The sequence below is a fragment of the Podarcis bocagei genome (assembly GCF_964188305.1).
Source record: "Podarcis bocagei genome assembly, chromosome: 14".
In the NCBI taxonomy this organism is placed as follows: domain Eukaryota; kingdom Metazoa; phylum Chordata; class Lepidosauria; order Squamata; family Lacertidae; genus Podarcis; species Podarcis bocagei.
The window spans coordinates 31675022-31696893 of NC_138139.1; the positions used below are offsets into that span (position 1 = coordinate 31675022).

Genomic DNA, 21872 nt, shown 5'->3' on the forward strand with positions numbered 1-21872 from the left:
TAGGGTGAAGGGCGGGCAATAAATAAATTATTAATAGTAACATTTATATTTCACCTTCTATCCTCCATGGGGATCAAAGTGGCATACTGTACATGATTCCCCCCCCCTCCCCTGCCCACTTTATCGTCACAACAACCCTGTGAGGTAGGAAGTGTCTCATGCACTCCACTCGGATAATAAGAAAAAAAGGCGCCTCCTCCGGAAACCGGAAATCTGCTCTCCTTCTCGTTCTCTTGCCTACAGTATACGAACATTCCGAGTCAAAACCGGAAACCTGGGGTCGTTCTGCCGTCCGCTCTCTATGGTCTCTATCACGTGGTCGACGCCGGAGGCGCAGCAGCCGCCCTGCGTCCCGCCGAGTGGAGCAGGGCGGGACCGCAGTTTGCCCGCGGAGCAGCCGGAAGTGGCGGAGCCTTCCGGTGTGTGTGTGGGCGGGGGGGAGGGGGTGTGAGGTGCGACGCCGGCCCGGCGACGACGGAGAAGTTGTGAGGGAAGATCGGTCGGAAGGTGTCGCCGCTGCCGGTGCCCGGGCAAGGAGCGGGCAGGAGGAGGAGGAGAAGCAGCACGGACGGCGACGCCCCCCTCTCCCCTCCGCCGCAGCCCCGCTCCCCTCGGAGACGCCATCATGAAGAAGCAGTTCAATCGCATGAAGCAGCTGGCCAACCAGACGGTGGGCAGGTGAGAGCTCGGCGGGCCGGGAACGAGGACGCGGGAGACACCTCAGAAATGCCCCCCACCGAATTCTGGGAACTGTAGTTTGTTAAGGGTGCTGGGAATTGTAGCTCTTTGAGGGGAACGCTACTATTCCCTGGCTTCTTTTGGGGTTGAAAGGAGGGTTTCTCTAAATGAATGGTTATGTATGTAGCCAATTCTGAGCTAGAGGAACAAATGGGCTGCTTTGGGATAAGCACCTTCCTCTGTTTTTCCCCCCGCAGTACCGTAGATGAATTTCTTTTGTGTGAAGGACGGCCACCCTATACCCACTCAGACCTTGGTTTATCTGGGTTTTTAATGTTGACACTCACAAACATAAGACTCCAGGTTTCTAGGTAGGAGTATTTTCCCAGCCTTTCTAGGAAGGCTGGGAATTGAACCCAGGACTTTTTCTATCGAAAGCAGATGCTGGGGAAAGGGCTGTAGTTCGGTGGAAGAGCAGTTGCAGTGAGTGCAGAAGGGCCTAGGTTCTGTTCTCCCCACCCCCAACATCTCTCTGTAGGGCTGGGAAAGACCCCTCTCTGAAATCCTGGAGAATCATTGCTGCCAGTCTGTGTTGACAGTGTTGTGATAGGTGTGCCAGTGGTCTGATTCCGTATGAGGCATCTTCCGGTGTTCTACCACTGGGACTTCTTGCTTCATGCAACACTATTAAGTCCAGAGTCTTTCTCCTCATGCTTTGCCTTGCCAGCAAGTTGTGTTTCCTCCATGACAAACATCCACACCCAAAACAATGATAAATGGTTACAATTTCAAGCATGCGCTCTTAGAGGCATCTATTATTATTATTATTAGGTGCTATGGTGACAATTCTGCCGGCATACAAAGAGGGAAGGGCTCTGCCAAGGGTCATTTTATTTAGAATTGGACCCAAGGAAGCACAGGGAAAGAAAATGGAATGAAGTGTTTTTAGCATTACAGTGCAGTCCTTTTCATATCTACCTTTTTGCCAAATAATAATAATAATAATAATTTATTATTTATACCCCGCCCATCTGGCTGGGCCTCCCCAGCCACTCTGGGCGGCTTCCATAAAAACCAAAAATACAGTAAAATGTCACATGTTAAAAACTTCCCTGAACAGGGCTGCCTTAAGATGTCTCCTGAATGTCAGGTAGTTGTTTATCGCTTTGACATCTGCTGGAAGGGCGTTCCACAGGGCGGGCGCCACTACCGAGAAGGCCCTCTGCCTGGTTCCCTGTAGCTTTGCTTCTCGCAGTGAGGGAACCGCCAGAAGGCCCTCGGCGCTGGACCTCAGCGTCCGGGCAGACTGATGGGGGTGGAGACGCTCCTTCAGGTATACTGGACCGAGGCCGTTTAGGGCTTTAAAGGTCAGCACCAACACTTTGAATTGTGCTCGGAAACGTACTGGGAGCCAATGCAGGTCTTTCAAGACCGGTGTTATATGGTCTCGGCGGCCGCTCCCAGTCACCAGTCTAGCTGCCGCATTCTGGATTAGTTGTAGTTTCCGCGTCACCTTCAAAGGTAGCCCCACGTAGAGCGCATTGCAGTAGTCCAAGCGGGAGATAACCAGAGCATGCACCACTCTGGCGAGACAGTCCGCAGGGGGGCAAAGTCTCTTAAAAGTGCCCCACCAAGTTTTAAGAGGAAATGTCATTTGCTTTCTGTGTTCCTGCCGTTTTTTGTGAAAGTGGTTCTTATTTGCTTTGAACCCCAGATGAAGGCTGGTGGTGAGCTAGGCTAGGTGAGCAAGAAAAAATTATAGACATAGACAGCTACTGTCCTCATCCTAGTGATCTGCTTGGTTGCAAATGGCCTTTACCTCAAGTGTTCTAATTTTCAAATTTCTGATTGAGTAGATTTGGAAGACCTGATGTTTTGGCTGGCCTTGGATCACCTGGTCTTTACTCATCCTTGGTCTTGTCTTTCCTTCTGTAGTTATGCTAATGAAAACCTACCTAAGCATAATGATGCAAAAAGGAGGAGGAAATGTTACCTGCTTTCAACCTCAGGAGTAGGGTGGATGATTGTTATGAAGTATCACCAGAAGGATTTCCTTCTCTCACCAACAGAGGTTACCTAAACAGAAAGTATTTTTGAGCCAGCTCATTCTTCCTCATGCACATGCCAGTCTGATCTTAATGATGAGCTGGAGAGCAGGGCCAATATTAAAGCTCAGTTAGATTCAAATGGGTTCAGGTCAACCCAGTCCTAGGTCATTTAGGGCTTTGAAGGTCAGTACCAATCACTTAAACTGAGCGCAGAAACAGATTGATAACCAGTGTGATTAATGTAGAATTGGCATGATACTGAGCAAATCTCGGTGCCCAAGTCTGGGTCCAGTTGTAGCTTCCAAGGTCTATACAGTGGTACCTCAGGTTAAGAACTTAATTCGTTCTGGAGGTCCGTTCTTAACCTGAAACTGTTCTTAACCTGAAGCATCACTTTAGCTAATGGGCCCTCCCATTGCCGCTGCGCCGCCGGAGCACAATTTCTGTTCTCATCCTGAAGCAAAATTCTTAACTATTTCTGGGTTAGCGGAGTCTGTAACCTGAAGCATCTGTAACCTGAAGCGTATATAACCCGAGGTACCACTGTGGAAGAGCAGCCTCATGGAGAGAACATTGTTAGCAGCCCAGCTCTGATGTAGCCAGTGCATGAGTGACTGAGGTTAGGCCTATCTTCTCCAGCTATGGCTGCAGTTTGAGAACTAAACACAACTTGGCCATCATTGCTACCTGAGCAGTGAAATAGGCACTTAAGCTGTGTTCTTGGTGGTTCCTGGAGCATGCAAGACATCATATTCTGTATGCTTAAGTGCTGGCACATTGACTCATAGGCTCACTTCAGCTTGGTAAATAAACTCTGTTTGGTGCCCGGACAACTTGATCAGTTATTTTAGAAAACACATGCCCGGTTGAAATGGGGCAACCAGTGAATGCTTTGCTGAAGTGGGTTAATAATACTTCTGAAGTGATAATGTGTTGTAGTGAGGAACATTTCACTACTTTTGTTTTCCTGCAGCGCTGCAGAGATTGTTGGGTTCCCTTCTTCTACTACCTCCAGATCACTGAGACGATAATCTGTTAGATCACACAAAATACTAAATACGGCAGGGTTGGGTGTGGGGACATGTTTGCTCAGGATCTCCCACCTGCTTGGTTGCACTGTGGAGAACATGCTTAGCTTACATATCAGGAAGTTCCTAGTTCAAATCTGACATCTGCTGTGAACTTGCTAGGTGACCTTAGGCAAGTCTCCTTCAGCCCTTACTAACCTTACCTTACAGGGTTGTTGTAATGACTAGAACAAGCTATTTAAATACTTCTAGTGCTTATTATCAGTATTATGCTTTGACATTCATTTTTAATAACAATGTCAACTAGTGGATTTATTTCTAAGCAACTTATTAATAAAGCAATTTAGAGTGTTCAAAAACTGAATGCAGGTATGGGGAACTGGGGCCAAATGCAGTCCTCTCTATCTGACTCTTGTGGCTCTGCTATGTCATGCCCCTTCCCGTGCCACATCCCTTTTCCAAAGGCCACTCCCCTCAGTAGCTGTCTGTGAGGTGTGGATGGGTGTCTATAAAAGCCTTTCACTTTGTATAACTTGAAATATAGCCTACTGTGCAAAGGTAAGAGTCACACCTGTTGCTGCACCCACACTGGCCCCTCTCATCATTGTTATATGGCCCCTGGAAGGTTGGCTATGAGGAAATGGGGTGCTGAGGCTGAAAAAGATTCCCCACTCCTGACTTAATGAATGCACTTATTTACTTATGCACTTATATACCACTTAATTATTTGCAATTCACCAAAAATGGGATATTATTATTATTAAAATAACCTTTATTATACATCAATTTATATCAATTTACTCATAACTTATAACATTTATCTTAGACAATACATACCATACACACTACATACACTACGATATATACACACCCTAAACACTAACTTCCAATTCATCTCATTGTGCTATTTTACATTTGGTTAGTCTATATATATTTCTTTTTTAGTTTTCTTTTTCCCATTTGTTATCAGGAAAATTTTCCTATATACTTTCTCTATATTTCAGAATGTAATTCAAGATTCATTGTAAGTCAGCCAGGAGATTAATATTGTCACAGTAGTTTTTAAGATACTTTTTAAATATTATCCAATCTTTATTGACTTTCTGTACAGAATTTCCTCTTATTCTCCCTGTCATCTTTGGGACATAAAATTTTATTATAGAACTGTGTACTTTCAGCCATCTTCATATAGGAATGTTATCAGTAGTATTATACCCGTATTACAGATAGAGGGGGCAAGGCAGGGAGAATTCGCCCAAGGCCCCCGCATGGTAGAGAAATAGAGGTAAAATATAAGCCACTTCCTGGCTCTCAGCTCAGTGTCTTTGCCATTGTAGGACTTTACTTTTTTAAAACTATTGTGGCTCTATAGCTGCACTACCTGTTAAGATAAAATCATTCTGTCGCTTTTTTCGTGCAGTTCAGATTGACTTCAGGCTGTTCAGGTTTAGTAAAGAACACAAAACATTCCCCTTGGGAAGAAAATTGAGGAAAACCTTCTTGAAGCCTCTGAGATAATGTGACAATGTGAGTGGAGTGTACAGGTTTGAAGGTGACCTTTGACTGCAGCAATGTGAAGTTAGGGTGGGGTTCAGGGACCTTTGCTACAGTCACTGAGGAGCTTTTGCTATCAGTTTAATTTTATTGCAGGCATTCTCTGAGTGTACTTAGCAGTAGCTGTCAATTTGCATTCTTCTGCTGGACAGAGCATTATAATGCATGCTATCCAGAAGAGCAGTGCTCACTTAAAAATGCTTGTGCAGTTACTCATGCAAATTACCACTAAGCATATTCAGAGATAAAGGAGGAACTTTGAAAGAGATTTTTCATTTATTTCCTGTTTCAGTTATAAAAGGAAGCACTTAATAGAAGTGGTGTTCTCTAGGCTCACCTGACTTACTGAAGCATGCAAAAGCATGTTTCCCCAAAAGGGATAATCTTCAGGTCAGATCTCATATTTCATTGGTTCCTAGTCGTGATTTGAAAATTCCCAATGAAGCTGAGCAGATTCCAGCTACCTTATTATTTGGACACATTACTCATAAAAATGACTCAAAGCAATTTGCAATACCTTGGCATGGGATCATCTAGGGAATCCCATATACTCTGCTTTTTCTTGAAAGATGCTCATGATGATGATGATAAATTAAATAAAACAGAATATTCCTAGCACAATTTGTTTCACTTGAAAATAAATTATTAAAATTATGTGCACACTAATGTCTGGAAGGCTCAGGGTCCTTAAAAATTTTTCAAAAACAAACAACTGACCATTGCACAAAACTTGCCTGTTTCAAAAAGATACATCTAAAATATCCACTGCTACTCTGCTTCTGGCATCAAATTCAAACCTGAATATTTTTTACAGAAATTATAACACTTCTGAAATACATTTTGACATTTCTTCTTGGTAATAAAGAGTTCTCCTTTATGGGGCAACAATTGAGGTGATATCTCTGCTATTGTTAGCTTACGTCCAAATGATATTGCTAAGAGGGCATACTTGGTTGAGTCTAGAGAATTGTGATAGGAAGTTGACTCTTCCTCACTGGAACTTAGCATGCAATAGCATCATTAAAATATGGTGCCCTGTAAGGCAGTGGTGAGGATGCTGCTGCACCACGAAACATCTCAGATTCCAGAAATTTGGTGGGCAGTTTCAGCATGTGACACACACTTTCTTAGACTGCAGGGAGGGTTTCCAGAATTAAATAAAGGTGGTACTACTAGTGTACTTTTTTGTGGAAGAAGATGAGGAAAAGGGTGTTGCCTGACATGCTTCATAGCTGATAGAATAATATTTGGCAGCTGTCAGGCTCTGATTTTGTTTGTATTCAGGCTCTATGAATAGGAACTGGGACTGTGCATCTCCTCCCGGTGTTTGACTTTAAATATACAACTAGGCTACATTCTCATGCTACTGCAAGGCAGAACAGTTGACGGTCAGCTATGTTAAAACTTTGGCTAGAGTCCCATGCTTGCTTGGTATGACACTTAAGCAGCTTTCTTCATAACCTGACCTGCAGTTTAGCAGACCTGCTTTGCTTCTTTCTTCCATTTAATACTTGGGGTTAATGGAGATGGAGGGCAGGGCTCTTGTCTTAACCCTTATTTCTACATAAGTGACCACTGTGAACAAATACATAATTAAGAGCATTAGGTGGTTTTTAGCTAAGGTTTACTCTGCATAGACCCAATGAAGTTAGTGAATGGCACAAATTTATGTTCATTCATTTCAGTGGGTCTACTTTGAGTAAACTTTAGTTGAATACTACTTATTATACTATTCCGAATTCACAATTCAGAGACATGAGGATCTGCAAGAAAGGGGGTTTCACTGAAATGGGAAGTCTCTGCAAACTGTGTGTGTTGGTTTGCACTGTAAGCCTTATATTTTCTTTTCTTATTTCCCTTGCTGTGCTTTATAAAGACCGAATGAGATACAGGGGACTCAGGCTTCTTGACCAGGCTCTGCTGGGGACCAGAAGGGCACCTGTCCCCAGCAGAGCCAGCCCTGGTGTCCCTGCCACTCGCACTTGAACAGCCCGCTTGCCCCATACAAAGGCAGCCAGGTGTTAGCCAAGCAAGGCTGCAACACTGACCCTACTCTCATACAAGTATGAGTGGGGTCAGGGCTCTCTCAGCTTGCAAGGGCATGCACGCTCTTCAGCCAAGCAGTTTAAAGAGGTGGAGGGAGGGCCAAACTGTATCAGCAACTTACCCATGCAGCTTGTTTCCCCCTCTGCCAGAGCAGAGTGTTATGATGGTTTCACCAGCAGTATATGTCTGGTGAAATTGCCGCTGCTTGAGTCCCTCTGCCTCCAGCTCCCAATTAGTTTGTTTTCCCCTTTGGGCGCTGGAGGAAGAGGGGCTTGAGCAGTGCCGGTTTCACCAGACATATAGCACTAAGTGAAGCTGTTATCACGGTCTCCCCCCACCCCCATTCTGGTCTTGGGTGATATATTGATACATCACCCAGTGCTATCTTGGAAGAAAGGTACGATGGACATTAGTTACTTAATTAAAAAATAATAAGGGGGCAGGGTTGGTGCCAATAGTTGGAGAGGTTGGAATCTTCATCAGGAAAAGAGTGAAGTTCTCTTGTCATCTCACCCTGTCAGCATTTGTCAGATTTCATAAGATGTTTCTTCCTTTCCAAAGTAACTAGAACTTCACCTGTATCCAACCTCCCAGTTAGAAATTTTCTTTGGTACAGTTGCCTGGCAGGTGCTCCTTCTCAACCTTGGATCCCCAGATGTTGTTCAATTACAACTCCCATCATCCTTGGCCCCTGGCCATGCTGGCTAGAAATTATCAGAGTTGTAGTCTAACAACAGGCTGGACTAAAACCTGCATGCCTTATATCAGTTTTTGAGATGGCGCAGGGCTCCTTGGGTGAGGTAGCATGGCTCCCCTTAAATAAGTTTTTCATTGTTACAAAGCATGCTCAGGTTCTAAAGCTGCTCTATGCCTCCCAGTTTGATTCATAGTGTATAAATTTAAAGTTGGTCCAATTCAGTCTTCCCGACCTTGGTCCCTCCAGATGTTTTAGACTGCAACTCCCATCAGCCCCAGCCAGCAGTGCCATACTGGCTGGGGTTGATGAGAGTTGTAATTCAAAATGGCCGTGGTGGCTGAGGCTGATGGGAGTTGTAGTTCAGAGCATCTGGACACTCCCTCCCACTGGTCTACACTATGCTGTAAAAATGCTTCAGATTCCAAGGTTCCTGCATCAAATATGTAACTTCTTAGACTTTTCTTGTCCTTTGTTTGAGCGAGCTGGTTACAGTTTCCTTTACTCTTCCTGTTCTATCAGTGATTTGGGAATGGAAAGAAAGCTTGGTTTGTTGGATCAGGCATTATTCCATGTTTCTTGCTAGATTTACATCTTGCATTGTAGGCAGCAATCTGTCACTCAAGATGCAGTGTTCATTTCTGTGTACACTTTTCATTCCAGCCGATTAAACAGTCAGCAGAGAAGGCTTCTGCAGCTGGATGAATCATTTCATTGTATTATACTACATCATATATTAAGCCAGTAATGTATGATATTTTGCATTTCAATTTGAGTTGCTCCTGTACAAGTGCTGAATTAATGACAGTAATGTTAAAATCTTCTGCAATGCAGGAGAAAACTGAAGTTAATACGTTCGTTAATCTTCCACAGGCTCTGCTTCAAGAATGTTTTGAATCTGCTCCCAATTGAAACTTTGCTGAGCTTGTGAGGTTTGGCAGTAGTACAGTCTGGAATCTGATCCTGCCTGTGTGCGCTTTTTTCAGCTCTATTTTTTTCTGATATAGAGCAGTTAATTTTTTTCTGAAATTTCTCTGCATTTTAAGATACAGAAGTTTACATGGTTTTAAACCCTGATGGTTTTGTCCTGGCAATGCCTTAGACTTAATTTATTGAGACTAGCAACCTGCACTCTTGAACTTTTGTTGTACCACTCATTAAACAATATCAAAAGCGAAACTACTTATTCTCTGTCTTATTGTCCCCCTACTAGGGACAAGATTTTCCTCAGTCTCTGCAACAAAAGGCACTGAAGTTATCAACTTCTTAAAATGTAAAGCCCATGTTTCAGTAGTGGGACATATTTTCTGCTTCCACTTCCCCACCTACTTATGGGGATAAACATGTAGCCCTCTGTACGGAATTGTAAGCCTTGTTGTGGGAAGATATGTGCAGCCAATGTATGTGCTTTGTGGTTGTGTGCTGTACAAATCCTGAGTGGTGGTGCTTTGTGTTCATATGATGTGAAAACTCTGCTGGATTTAGCCATCTCCACAATTAGCATTAACAAAGCTTCTGGGGATGATATCATTGTGGTTGTTAGGCAAGAGTGCTGTGTGTGATAATACGTTCATAGGGTGTTCCATGCCATGCTGATTACTTTAATAAATTTACAACTAATAACGTTGTTCAGTCTCTCTGACAGCTGCATTTCAGTGGCTGCTCGCTTTGTTCTAGAGGCCAGTCTGCCTGCCTCAACTTTGTGAATTGTAAACGTTCGGCTTGTGCTTTTACCAGCCAGCAATTTGATATCCCAAGTGCTGTAATCTCAGCCGGAGACCAAGGAGAGCCCTGTGTTAGTCCTGTAATAAGGCGCACAGAGGACTGAGAAACCAAAGACAAAGTTTTCAAATGACACATCAGTTGTTATGGCAAATGGTTCAAAGCAAAACAAAATTTCAGGATTGTATTCTGTTCAGATTTGACATCTGACTCTAGGATTTTTGGGGAACTGTTAGATACCTGTAGTTTGATGCATTTGCTCAGAGCAAATGCATCAGATGAATGAATAAAGTTTTAAGAAATCCATTTTTTAAGTGCATTTCTCTTTTAAAATTCTTCTGAATGGAATCTCAACTTAATGCAAACATATAGGGTTGGATCTAAAGGAAATTTAACTTGGGTCCCCTTGAAAACAATAGGACAAGCTGATGATGACACAATAAATCTATGCAGTTGTATGATGGTTTGATACTGACTGCCAAGGACTGGCAAGTTGCCAAAGATGTCATCTGTTGATCCATTGGGGTGACTTCTATGTTAAGTCACCTCTTTTCCTAATGATAAGGGTGGCATTCAATGATGCGCCTCAGCTAGCACATGGAGTTTCGCTTGTAGAATGCAACTTCCCCTCCCTTTCCCCCCTGTGCCCCACACCTTCCCCAAATCTTGTTCTGGTGTGGTGGGGGAAACCCCAGAACAGATTTAGGGGGAGAGGAAGTTTTGTTGCACAAGTAGAAATCCTTGCACCAGCAGAAGCACTTTGCTGGATGCCCACCCTAAGCAGTTGCATTTCCGCAGTTCGTGTGTGTTAAAAACCTGGGAGAGCAGAGGGAACTAGTAAGTGCGAAGCAAACCATTTTTGTATCATTAGGAGTGACCAAAGCAACTGACTTTGCATTGAATCACTTCCCTTTCAGGCTTCCTAACAGCCTAACTTAGGTGTATTTCTGAGAAGAAGTGAAACAGCAGCAAGCAGCCCATTTGCTTTTGACAGTACAAGCATAAATATTTGAGGAGGGGTTTCGTCACTGCTCTTCTGGGTATTGATTTTACAAACTCCTTGAGCCAACAAAAAAGTATTCCATGCCCTAGATAAACATTCCTCACATTGCCCATCTATAAGCACCCCAGGCCTCTTGATTGAACTTTCCCAGGTGGAAAAATGTTACTAAATATTTGGCACTATGACCAAATTTTATTAGTCAGCATCAAAATTCTTTGTGCACCAGGCTTGTTAACAGGGATGGTGAAGTGCCAAATTTATTCTTTCCAGAGAGTTTAGTGTGGTACAGCTATCACCTCTCCTCTTTTCAGCTGAATTTGGGGAAACCACTTGAAGCATCTGTTGCGTTGAACTATTTCAATTGCTTTTGTTTGCTTTGCTCATTGCAAACAACTGAAAGTCTGTAAATTTTGATAATAAACCTGATTTGCAATGGGTGTTGAATAATTTTGATTACAACTGTATAAGTGTTTTTACCGCTCTATGTTGTCTTCCATAAAAAACTTTGTCCTCCACATTTTTAGTATATAGTCTTAAGAAGCATTTCACTAATTCTGAAAGCTCTTTTATATCTTAGCCATAGAGAAGATGAGAAGATTGCTTGATAGCCTACCGTGACTAATTTACTTGGCACACTGAGTGTGTAAATGTATAAGTTGCAATTTGAGCAATACTGGTAAATGCCCCATTGGCACTTGCATGTTCCATCGGGCTGGATGCAGAAGGGATTGCTGGAGAAGTAAGGACAATTGCCTGTGTGCTTGACATTGCTCAGCTTGGTTAATAAGAGTGGCCAGAGATGGATGGACTGACTGAGTGGGTGGTGGGAGTGGTGAATGCCTAATTGTGGGAACGTTTGGTTTCAGCATGTTTAAAGAGGCTGTAGTGAGACTTCCATTGAAAAAAACCAAACCTTCCCTTAATAACACCAGACTGGATAATTTCTTTCAAATCTCTAACATTGAATTTCTGGGCAAGGTCCTCAACCTGGGGCCAGTAGGCCACCAGAAATATTTCATGAATGAGACAAGTTGGCTAGATCAGGAATGGAGAACCTGTGGCCCTCTGCCCTTTAGCTGTTGTTTGATTGCCATTATCCCTGGCCATTAGCCATGCTGACTGGGGGACTGATGAGAGTTGTAGCCCAGGGCTGCAGGTTCCACATCCTTTATCTACAACAATTTCAGTCCAGCTCTAGGTCTGGTTTTATGAACAAGACAGCTTTGGCTGTGAACCACAGTGGAATTTAGCAGGGAAGGAACTGCATTATTGCTGGTTCTGCTTGACCACTCAGTGTTTTTCACTACTGTCAGCTATAGAACCTCTGGCTTTCGGAGGAGCAACAAAGGGCTGTTTGCAGAAGAACTTTTAAGCAGCCCCCCATGCTGCACATTGAAGTCCCAATAATTGGGTCTTCAAAGCACAGCAACACCTGGCATCACAGTGATGTGACTACAGGCCAGAAAAACTTCCCCACCCCTGAAGTAGCAGGTGAGAATAGGGAGCCTATAGTAAAATTCTTATTAGATTCAAAATCACAAAGTAAAGCTGCTATAAAAAGGATTATCTTTTTGTGTGTGTTTTAAAAAAAGTTGTAGGCATGAAAGCAAACTTGAATGTGTGGGTGGTCTAAGAACTTTGAAAGTACTAAACCACAAAAACTCTTATTGCCAAAAGGATTTGGGTGTGGTTCCCCTCCTCCCCATGTTAGCTGCTGCTACAACAGCTCCACCTTGCACCTATAATTTTAAAATAGAAATGACGTCTTCGTGTGCCAAAAGCTTCACTGGTGCTAAGTATTTATTCAGGAAGGAGTTCAGTGGCACATACTTGGCATTTACATCATCAAGCATTATGTAGGCAGCTGGCTGGTTGGCTGTATGTGAATTTTGGTCTACACATATTTCATATGATATTTGTATCAGGCTTTTCCAACAACAAGTGTTGAGCTCAAAGTGGCTCACAACAATCATAGCATTAAAACAACAAGCATTGAAGTCACTGTAATATCAAACACATTAGCATAAAAATCAAACAACAACACATTCATCAAAACAATTAATACAGTTCAATGGAGTCATGGTTATTCAAAATATCAGAAAGAGCTGTTGAGCACCAGCCCTGTGCTGGATCACATCCCCTCTCTGGAAAGGGGCTTCTTTGCTCAGTGCTTGCTCAGATCTTGACTTCTTTTTTACCCTGTATGGGTCCACAGGTGTGCCTTCAGGTGGGAGCTCTTGGAATAGGTCTTGATGCAGCTGGCGCAGGTATGGGTGGGTGTGACAGTCTACGTGGGGTCAGGAGCAATGACCCCTCTTGGACTCAGCTTCCAGCTGCTCCAGCAGCCAGAAGGTCATCGGGAAATATTGAGGAAGGTTTCCAAATCCCAAAATGGGTTTGTTTGTCTAGTGTGACTGTGTTCTATCTCTGCTGTCAGAGGCATTATGCCTCTGAATACTAGTTGCTGAGGATCACAAGTGAGGAGAGTGCTGTTGGACTCATGTCTTGTTTGCAGGTTTCCCTTTGGCCATGGTAGGAACAGAATGCTGGACTACATGGTTCCCCTTTGGCCTGATCCAGCAGTCAGGCTCTCAAGTTCTTTTGCAGGTGTTGCCTTGCCTGCAGTTCCATTTACTGCAGTTCCGAATCAACTAAGGCTGTCAAAGCACCTTCAGGTTGTGGGCAATGTGTTTTCTTCAGTTGCAGTCATGGCTTTCCCCCCCTTCCACCCCTCAAGACTGTGAAATTCTGTTCTCAAAATTGCATTGGGAATATATGTTCCACTGCACATGTTTCTCAGGATGGCAGGGCATTCCGTCGTACTCGCAAGTGGCCCACAAACTGGGTGAGATCATAGGCTTGTAAGCAAGGAGGAGTTTCCTGTGACAAATCACCCGCCTTGCAATGGCCTGTGGTGCCGTCAAAATAAAACACAAGGTTTTTATGGTTGGGAGACTTTGTCCTGGATTTCAGTATGGCTTTTAGCAGAAAGTGGAGAACTTTTACAAAGCAAGGCCTTTCATATTAAGGTTGTGTCAACAGGAGAACCATAGGAAGCTGCCTTGTTAGACCATTGAGGCCTATCTAGCCCAGTAAGTGTCAGCACCAACTGGCAGCAGCACTCCAGGGTTTTGGAGAGGGATCTTTCTCCAGCTGTACCTGGAGATATCCAGGATTGAACCTGGCACTTTCAGCCTGCAAAGCAGGTTTTCTGTCACAAAGACAAAACCTTCCAGAGTTGAAAATAGTTAGAAAATAGTTGAAAGTAACTTTTTGAAATTTTAATACTTTGCCTGTTAATAACTGTGAAGCCTCTTTCTCTGCTCATTGCCATAAACTAGGGCACAAGACAGCCCTTCCATGTGTGGGTCAGGAATTGCAGGCATGCAGATGTCCATAGGGCAGTGCCTGCCTATGGGGAAGGGACACAGTCGGTGCCAGGCAGGAGGTTCTTGCAATTTGCTCTCTATTTCAAAAGTAGCTTGCTATGCAGTACAGAGGCTGCTGGCCAAGTCAAAAGCCCCATTGAGAGCGTAGAATTGTGTGCTGTTCTGGATTGTGGGCCAATTGTTTGGAGTGCTCAAATGACCAGTCATAAGAGTCTGCTCCTGAAGGGGTTACCTAAATCCTCTCAAGTATTGGGAAAGAACACTCCCTGGTTTTAATAGATTTTAGATACGTATATAGTTTTAATTCTGCCAGTGTTTAATTGGTTTTTTTAATTATTGTTTTTTATATGCTTATAGCAGTTCTAATTTTTATCTGTAAGCCAAGCAGAGTCCTGTTGAGGAAAAAGGCAGGGTATTAATCATACTCATAATCATTCTCTCTGTATCTGTTGATGCTTCAGGTAAGTCTTCAAAGCAGGATTCAATAAGCTAAGGAGCACATATAAATAAATGAGACAGAAGAAGTATTTCCCTCCCACTATTTTACTCATCATGTGCGCCTGAATCTTGCACTGCATGCTTTAATGTGCAATACAGTGGAACCTTGGTTCTCAAACTTAATCCGTTCTGGGAGTCCGTTCGACTCCCGAAACCGTTCAAAAACCAAGGCACAGCTTCCGATTAGCTGCAGGAGCTTCCTACACTCAAGCAGAAGCCATGTCAGACGTTCAGCTTCCAAAAAACGTTCGAAAACTGGAACACTTACTTCTGGGTTTTCAGCATTTGGGAGCCAAAACGTCCGAGTACCAAGGCGTTCAAGAACCAAGGTACAACTGTATAAAAATCAGGGTGGTTCACGAGAGAGAAAGAGTTCCATAATCAGGACATAGCTGACTTCCCATGGTAAGCTTAAGGTTGTGAGAAATTGTCTCTTTAATTTTATGTTGTGCCACGCCCTCGTTTTATATTATGTCACATCCCCTCTATGGCTGGCACCCCCAGTGCCCTCTCAAAATTCAGAATGAGCCCACTAGTCTAAAAGGGCTGCCTACCTTTGCTCTACAGGGTGTACAAACTAGTGTCGTCCTTGTGTGTATCCTGTTGCTAAGCAGTATCAAAATAGGCAGGAGCTCTCAGTGACAGAATGCTGGGACCAGATGGGGAGCCTGAAGCAAAATGGTATTTTCTGGATGACATTCTCCAACCCTGGCAGGGTCCCTGTTTCAAACAAGAGGCCTCTAAGGTTCCATTTTCAGTGCTTATCTAAGCATAAATGGAAGTTTGATCATATGCAAGGCTTGTGTTTTACCATTTTATAAACCAATAAAAGACTCAACTTTTTTAAAGTTGACAAAACGCAGACATAGCAAAAATGAGAATTCCCTAGACATGAAAATATCTGGTAGGCTGAAAGGCAGGGGTATCAATGTTAAAATTAAAATAGGTAGCAAATACAGACAAATGACACATCACCTGTCAAATGCAAGAACCCCCTGGAGCTGTAGGATGCAGCTAGTAGCCTCCTGACCACACTCCAGTTTTGTACCCAGGAGGAGCAGACAGGACCGCCTCTCTTAACTGTGTGCATGAGACTGGCTGGTTAAGGCTTTAGCTTGTTTGTGCTGGTAGTACAGAAAGTACAATTAATCGGTTTTAGAGATCAAAATAAAAGAGAAATGGGAGGAGAATCTGGGTTGGTGGTAAAGGAAATGGACCTGAAGCTCATTACATCTTAAAATTTTCCGGGGAGGGGGTCAGAGTTGTGGGTACCTTTTCCATCTTCACAGCTGTGCGGTCCCCAATCTATCGCTAAACACAGATGCGCAGCTGACAGCAAGCAAAGGCCATTGACAGAGTGGGAGGGAGCATCCTGTGTCCATACTCATGCACATCCCAAGACACCTGAACAGCATTACAAGCCTCCTGTTCCCGGGTGTCTGAATCCATGAGCAAAAGCAGTCCATTAAGGGGTGGCAATACATATGACACAACTTTGTCGCTGGTCCAACTTCCACTTCCACATAACAGCTTGCTTGCAGTGACTGGACAGAATCACTCTATTCTTTATCCAAACGATTTGGCTGGCATTGAAAGCATTTGGATAACTATGCGAGTGTCTGCCTAAACTGCCACTGATCTGAGAGTACATGAGCATTGAGATAATCTTGAGGATTAGTTAACAGAAGTTAACTATCCAGGAGCTTTGCTGTACTTGCCGCATCTGAAATAGGAATAGAAATATTAAGCAGTGTTTAAAAAAGCACATTATTTGATTACTTCCTGGGAGCCATGGATATGGCTTTTGGGTTACATTGTGTTAGCTTTTGAGGGCTGGGGCTGGTGGGAGTTGCAGTCCATGCTGCTGAATACCAGTTGCTGGAGACTGCAGGAGGGGGAGAGTGCTCTTGTGCTCAAATCCCACTTGCAGGTTTCCCACAATTATCTGGTTGACCACAGCAAGAACAGGACACTGGACAAGATGGGCCATTGGCCTGATCCAGCAGGCTCTTGTGTTCATCATGGAAATCTAAGTTGGGTCTGATGGGAGTTGTGGACCAAAATATCAGGAGGGTTTAGTGAAGGCTGAAATAGATCTTTCAATTAAAAGTTGGGGAAAAGGGAATGGTGTTTCATACTTTCTTTAAAACTTGTAGGAGCCAGCCATATTTAATTTTGGAAAGGAATTCCATAAGGTGGGAGCCACCACTGAGAACAATCTGCCTCTCTAGGGAAGCTTTTCTGCCTCCTTTGTTAATGTCTTTTAGGTACCAAGTGAGGGCAGTCCTGCTTCCTTTGACTTACCCTGAGGTTTGGCACAAGTTCTGTTCATTGTCATACTTCTGAGTGCTTTTTGAGTTGTTGGTCTTGACCTTATGCTGCATTTTTATTTTAGCCTTTTAGCCTGTTTATTGTTTTATAATTGTTCTGTGAGCCCCCTTATGGATTCAACAAAAGGAAATACTTTTAAACAAATGAAAATGATATTTCTAAATGCACACCATGTGATATGGTATTAATTCCTAAGCCATCTCTTGGGCCATCCCCAGTGGTAAGGGGACGGTATAAAGCCCCACCCTTCTTCTATCTTGCTAATCCAGAGAGTTGCACTGTGCTTCTCCTCATTACTAGAGGCAAAATCCTACCCTTAGCATCCCTAGACAGCTGGTGCCTCATAGGATGCACACAGACCAATATTTCTGAAACTCTGACAGTAAGGAGTTTTGGTCATTTTAACCAACAAAGACAAAGGATCTGAAGCAGCTCTTTGTGGCAGATTTGTAATATTTGCCAGAGGGGGGGAAACCAGCCCCTTAAAGTTATGGAGCCTCTTTGTCTTGGCTTCTGCACAAAGCTGCAATTTTTTCCATGTCTTCCTCCACCCTGGCCTGGCAGCCAGTCCAGCCATTGTGCTATAGAAAGTGAGCAGGATGTATTGGTAATGCAGCCTCTAGTCTCCTGGCTCACTGTAAAGCTAGTTTCCCAAGGCTAGGAAGCCTTTCTGAAGCAGAAAACAGAAATACCTCATCTGCCAAAGAACTGCCAAGCCATGGAAACTCAGGGCCCAGAGTGGCTTCATGGATGTGGCTCTATACTGCTGTAACTTCTCTGGAGTTTCGGGTTCATTTCCTTTCATCACCTTTAATCCCTCGCTCAAGGTTCAAGAGTTGTGGTCTCAGTTTGCAATTTGAAAGTGGAACTTGAGGGTTGTATCCAAGAGCAGACCCACTAAATGAATGAACCTAAGTTATGTCCATTAATTTCACTGGCCTTTCTCTGAAGAGGACTAGCATTCAATAACAGCTCTGAGTCACAGTTCATGGTCTCTTCTAATATGTGTCAGCATCAGATTTTCTTTGTACTTCCTTGTTGGCCATCAGGGACTATTTAATTCCCACCCTCGCTTCATCACTTGCCCTACTTCTTAGTTTAGCCTCCGTCAAAGTTGAGCCTGTAGAACAGGACTTGGAATTGCTTCTAACCAGGAAATTGCCCTTCCTGGTGTTATGTTTTCCCCCATCATACTTCCAGCTCTGGCTAAGGACTAATCATCAACTTGAAAAAGCAAACCTATCCATTTCTTACTGAATGAGAATATAGGCAGAGCTAGGATAAATCTCAGACACCTGCTTACCCAGGGTGTCCAGAGGTTTGCCTAGGAATTTGAAATGTTTTTCTATCCCAGAGAACAGTCACACATGAAAGAGTGTAATATGGACTCTGGCACACAGTTTTGAAAATTAAAAAACAATTTCCTCATCCTGTTCATGCAGAGAATGGTTGGGAGTGTATCTGCATTTACTTAATGAATTTGCCAGTTAGACAGAGCTTAGATGAGCTCCCAGTGGTCAGAGAATGGCCCTTTCATTCATTCCACAAACCATTTGCCCTCATGTTTAGACTGGATAATTTTTTCTTTCAGTTTCTGCAGATTAGAATATTTTGTATTGGATAAAGAAGTCCACTACCTAGTTGATAAAACATGTTTGTTTAGGCAAGATGTTGGCATGCTTTAATTTTATGCTGTTAAGTTTCTTTTAAATGAATTAATTACTTTTTAAAAACTGTTTGTTGATATTTTTATTACTCATTGTAAACCGTTTGTAGATTTTTATTACAATCAAGTTATTTGGTTAAATAAAATAAATTTTAAGTGTACAGGGAGTCTCAAAATGCAGACACAGCTGTACTGACCCTGAATTAGCTCCTCATCTTCAGAGGACAAGGGTTGGGATGCAGAATAGAAGAGGGAATTGCCCTCAGGGCCAGCCCCAGATGTCTCTACCACCACAAAAATTTCATACATGGAATGGTCAGTACTGTGGTATGCGAACCAATATTCATACTATTAGCATAAGACAGATTCATACATTTCTGGGAACTTTCTTTGTTCCCTTCATTTTTTCCAAATACTTTTGCTGGTCTTCTGGGGACCTCCCAATTCAACAGCTGGTCTTTTTCTTAGCTATGCAAATAGCTGAGTAGCCAAAAACTTCACTTCTGCTGGGGAAAGCCACTTCACATTTTTGAGGAAGGACTCCTCTGCATCCAGAAGATTCTTCTTCTTCCTCTTTAGCCTAGGCATTAAGTGTTGTTGCACACCCTCTCCTTCCTTCGATGCTTTATTGTTCCAAAATGTGTCTGGAACAGCTTATCTGTTTCCCAAATGCATCCTATTATGTATTGTGGATGCTTGGACAACCCAGCCACTTGCATGGTGGGTTGGAGGACAGAAGCGACATGTTTCTCTAGTTAGTCATACTTTGAAGGCAGACAATAATACCCCATCTTTCCACTGTAGTGAAACCTATATTCTCCCCCTAAACATGATTACTCAGGTAAGTTCTGTTTGGTTAAATCTTTTTCAATGGAAGTGTGCTCAGGATTGTATCCTTCGATTGCCATTCTAAGCACACTTCTGAATAAACCTTTCTGATCCATGGTTTTATCTGAAATGCAGGCATTAGTCAGAATGCAAGTACCAGATGATAATATGACAGCTCTTGAATTACTGTAAGGCTTCTGTACTTCTGGTCAGCTCCAGAGACTTGGCTACTTGCTTTACTTCCAGCAACTAGAGCCAATTATTGCAACTGACTGGAGTTTCAGGGAGCCTCCTATGGAAACTCTGGTGAGCCAAAGTTTGAGCGACATTATTTATGGAAAATCTTCCAACCCATTAGAGGTTAGTCCGTCCAGGGAAAGGGGAGCCTTCTTTGAAACCTCTGTTTGCTTGCTTGCTTCTGTGGGTTCTGAATAGGATTGCTATAACTCATTATTGCATGTTCTTGCTGGATTGAGAGGCTAAAATGGCTGGATTTAACTCCCATCAGTGTCCTGTTTAGTGAGGTTTAGCAAATCAAGGAAAATGCTGCTCATTAAGTATCCTTTCTAAAATTTCATTTTTCTTCTGAAATGGATCTCTCTTAAGTCATTCACTGTTCCTGCATAGCCTGGCTTTGTACTGCTATAAAAGAAAATTGGGGTGGGGAGAAAAACACGATATATTGAAAGGCTAAGGAGAAGCCTCACCCTGATTCTTATCAGTCCCCTTCCATACAGTTGTGTCTTCTGCATTCTCAGGTTCTCAATACCTCACCAAAGAATTTGAAGTAGTCAAAGGCTGACAAGCGCAAAACAGAAGGAAGTGAACAAGGATGTTTTTCTTAAAAGATTGTAGTCCTCTTGGTTTTGATAAAGGGCTGGTCTACATAGGAACATAGGAAGTGGCCTTATAGCAAGTTGGACAGTTGGTCCATCTAGCTCAGTATTGTCTAACTGAGTGGCAGTGGCTCTCCAGGTTTTCAGACTAGGGTCTCCCTGAGCCCTACATGGAGAAGCTGGCAATTGAACCTTCTGCATGCACAGGTCTACCACTGAGCTGAGCTGCTTTTTTTAAGGTAAACATTTCACCAGGCTAGTGCAAGCTCCTGGCTGGGAGCCCAAGTACTACAACGCAGAAAGATGCCCTGGCTGCTGTTGAACGCAGTGAGACCATTCCGATGCGATGGCTCAGAAGGGGCTGGGATGCCTGTGTTTTTGAACTTTACTCTCTCATTGGGAGGAGGAAGAAAATAAGCACAGTAACCATCCTTGGGTTCATGTGGGATCTGCCAATTCCCAGGAAAAGCATGAAGCCTGTGAATAAATAAATCTGGCTGGCAGCCAGCTCGCAAGCTTATGGAAAAATGCTTTTCGAAACATGCTGCCAAGGATTGCCTCAGACCAGGTAGAGTTTCACATCCGCATAATGGGGAGAGTGTTTTTCTAGAGTGCACAGCTCTGGGGTGCTGTCTGTAGCGCTGCTGCACAAGTTCTCCCTGCCACTGCATCTAATTCTTCTGAAATCATAGAATTGTAGAGTTGGAAGGTACCCCCAGGGTCATCTAGTCCACATCCCTGCCATGCAAGAATCCTGCCCATAGCCATCCCTGTGTGGGCTTTATTTATATTACATTTCCCCTGCCCTGCCTTCATGGAGCTTATTTGTGCAGCACATGGTCTCCTCCTTTTAAACTTCTGTAAGGTAGATAATACATGGGTGGAGGGGGGAGTGTCCACAGGTCACCCAGTGACTTCATGGCTGTGTGGCCAAATAGGCTATAGAAGACTGGGCCTTTGCGGTGGTCTGCTGTCAACTTGGGGCATGCATCATTTGTGCTGTGGTGAGAGAAGCATGTTGTAGTCATGACCCCATAGACAGCAGCACGATGCCATAAGTAGTTCTAAAATAACCTTTCTTAGGCTTTTGATCTCCAGAGATGTTTTGTACTACAATTCCCATTAGCCTTGGCCAACCTAGTTGTGCTTGCTGGGGGCTGATGGAAGTCGTAGTGCAAGACACCTCTGGAGATCCCCAGTTTGGAGAAGGCTAGCCTCAGAAGACAAGGTGGTACTCCTAGATACAAATGCATATTTGTTCTATCCCGCTTTACATACAGATCATTTCAGTGCTTCTTCCCCCTCCCCTCTCTTTCTCAACAGAGCGGAGAAAACTGAAGTCCTCAGTGAAGATCTGCGACAGGTATTTTAATTTATTAATTAATAGCTGCCTCTGGAAGAGGGGTCGGGGGAGGCACTGGCTGTTTCTCACGTGCTGGATGGGAAAGCTGCAACACAATTTCAGGCAAGAGAAGAAGGAATTTACCACAATAGCCAGAAGGGAATTTGAAAGGTTCTGGAGGGCAGGTAGTGTGGTCAGAAGTGAAATAA

General features: G+C 43.5%; 1 protein-coding gene across 1 annotated transcript in view; it reads left to right on the forward strand.

Annotated features, from left to right (window-relative positions):
• Positions 1–411: 411 nt before the first annotated feature.
• The window catches only part of ARHGAP17 (Rho GTPase activating protein 17), a 63798-nt gene continuing 42337 nt past the window's right edge, over positions 412–21872 (forward strand). The window contains exons 1-2 of the mRNA XM_081170966.1: positions 412–678; positions 21645–21684. Of these exons, the coding sequence (XP_081027092.1) occupies positions 626–678; positions 21645–21684 (93 nt within the window). The 5' untranslated portion in view covers positions 412–625. The remainder of the gene's footprint in view (positions 679–21644; positions 21685–21872) is intronic.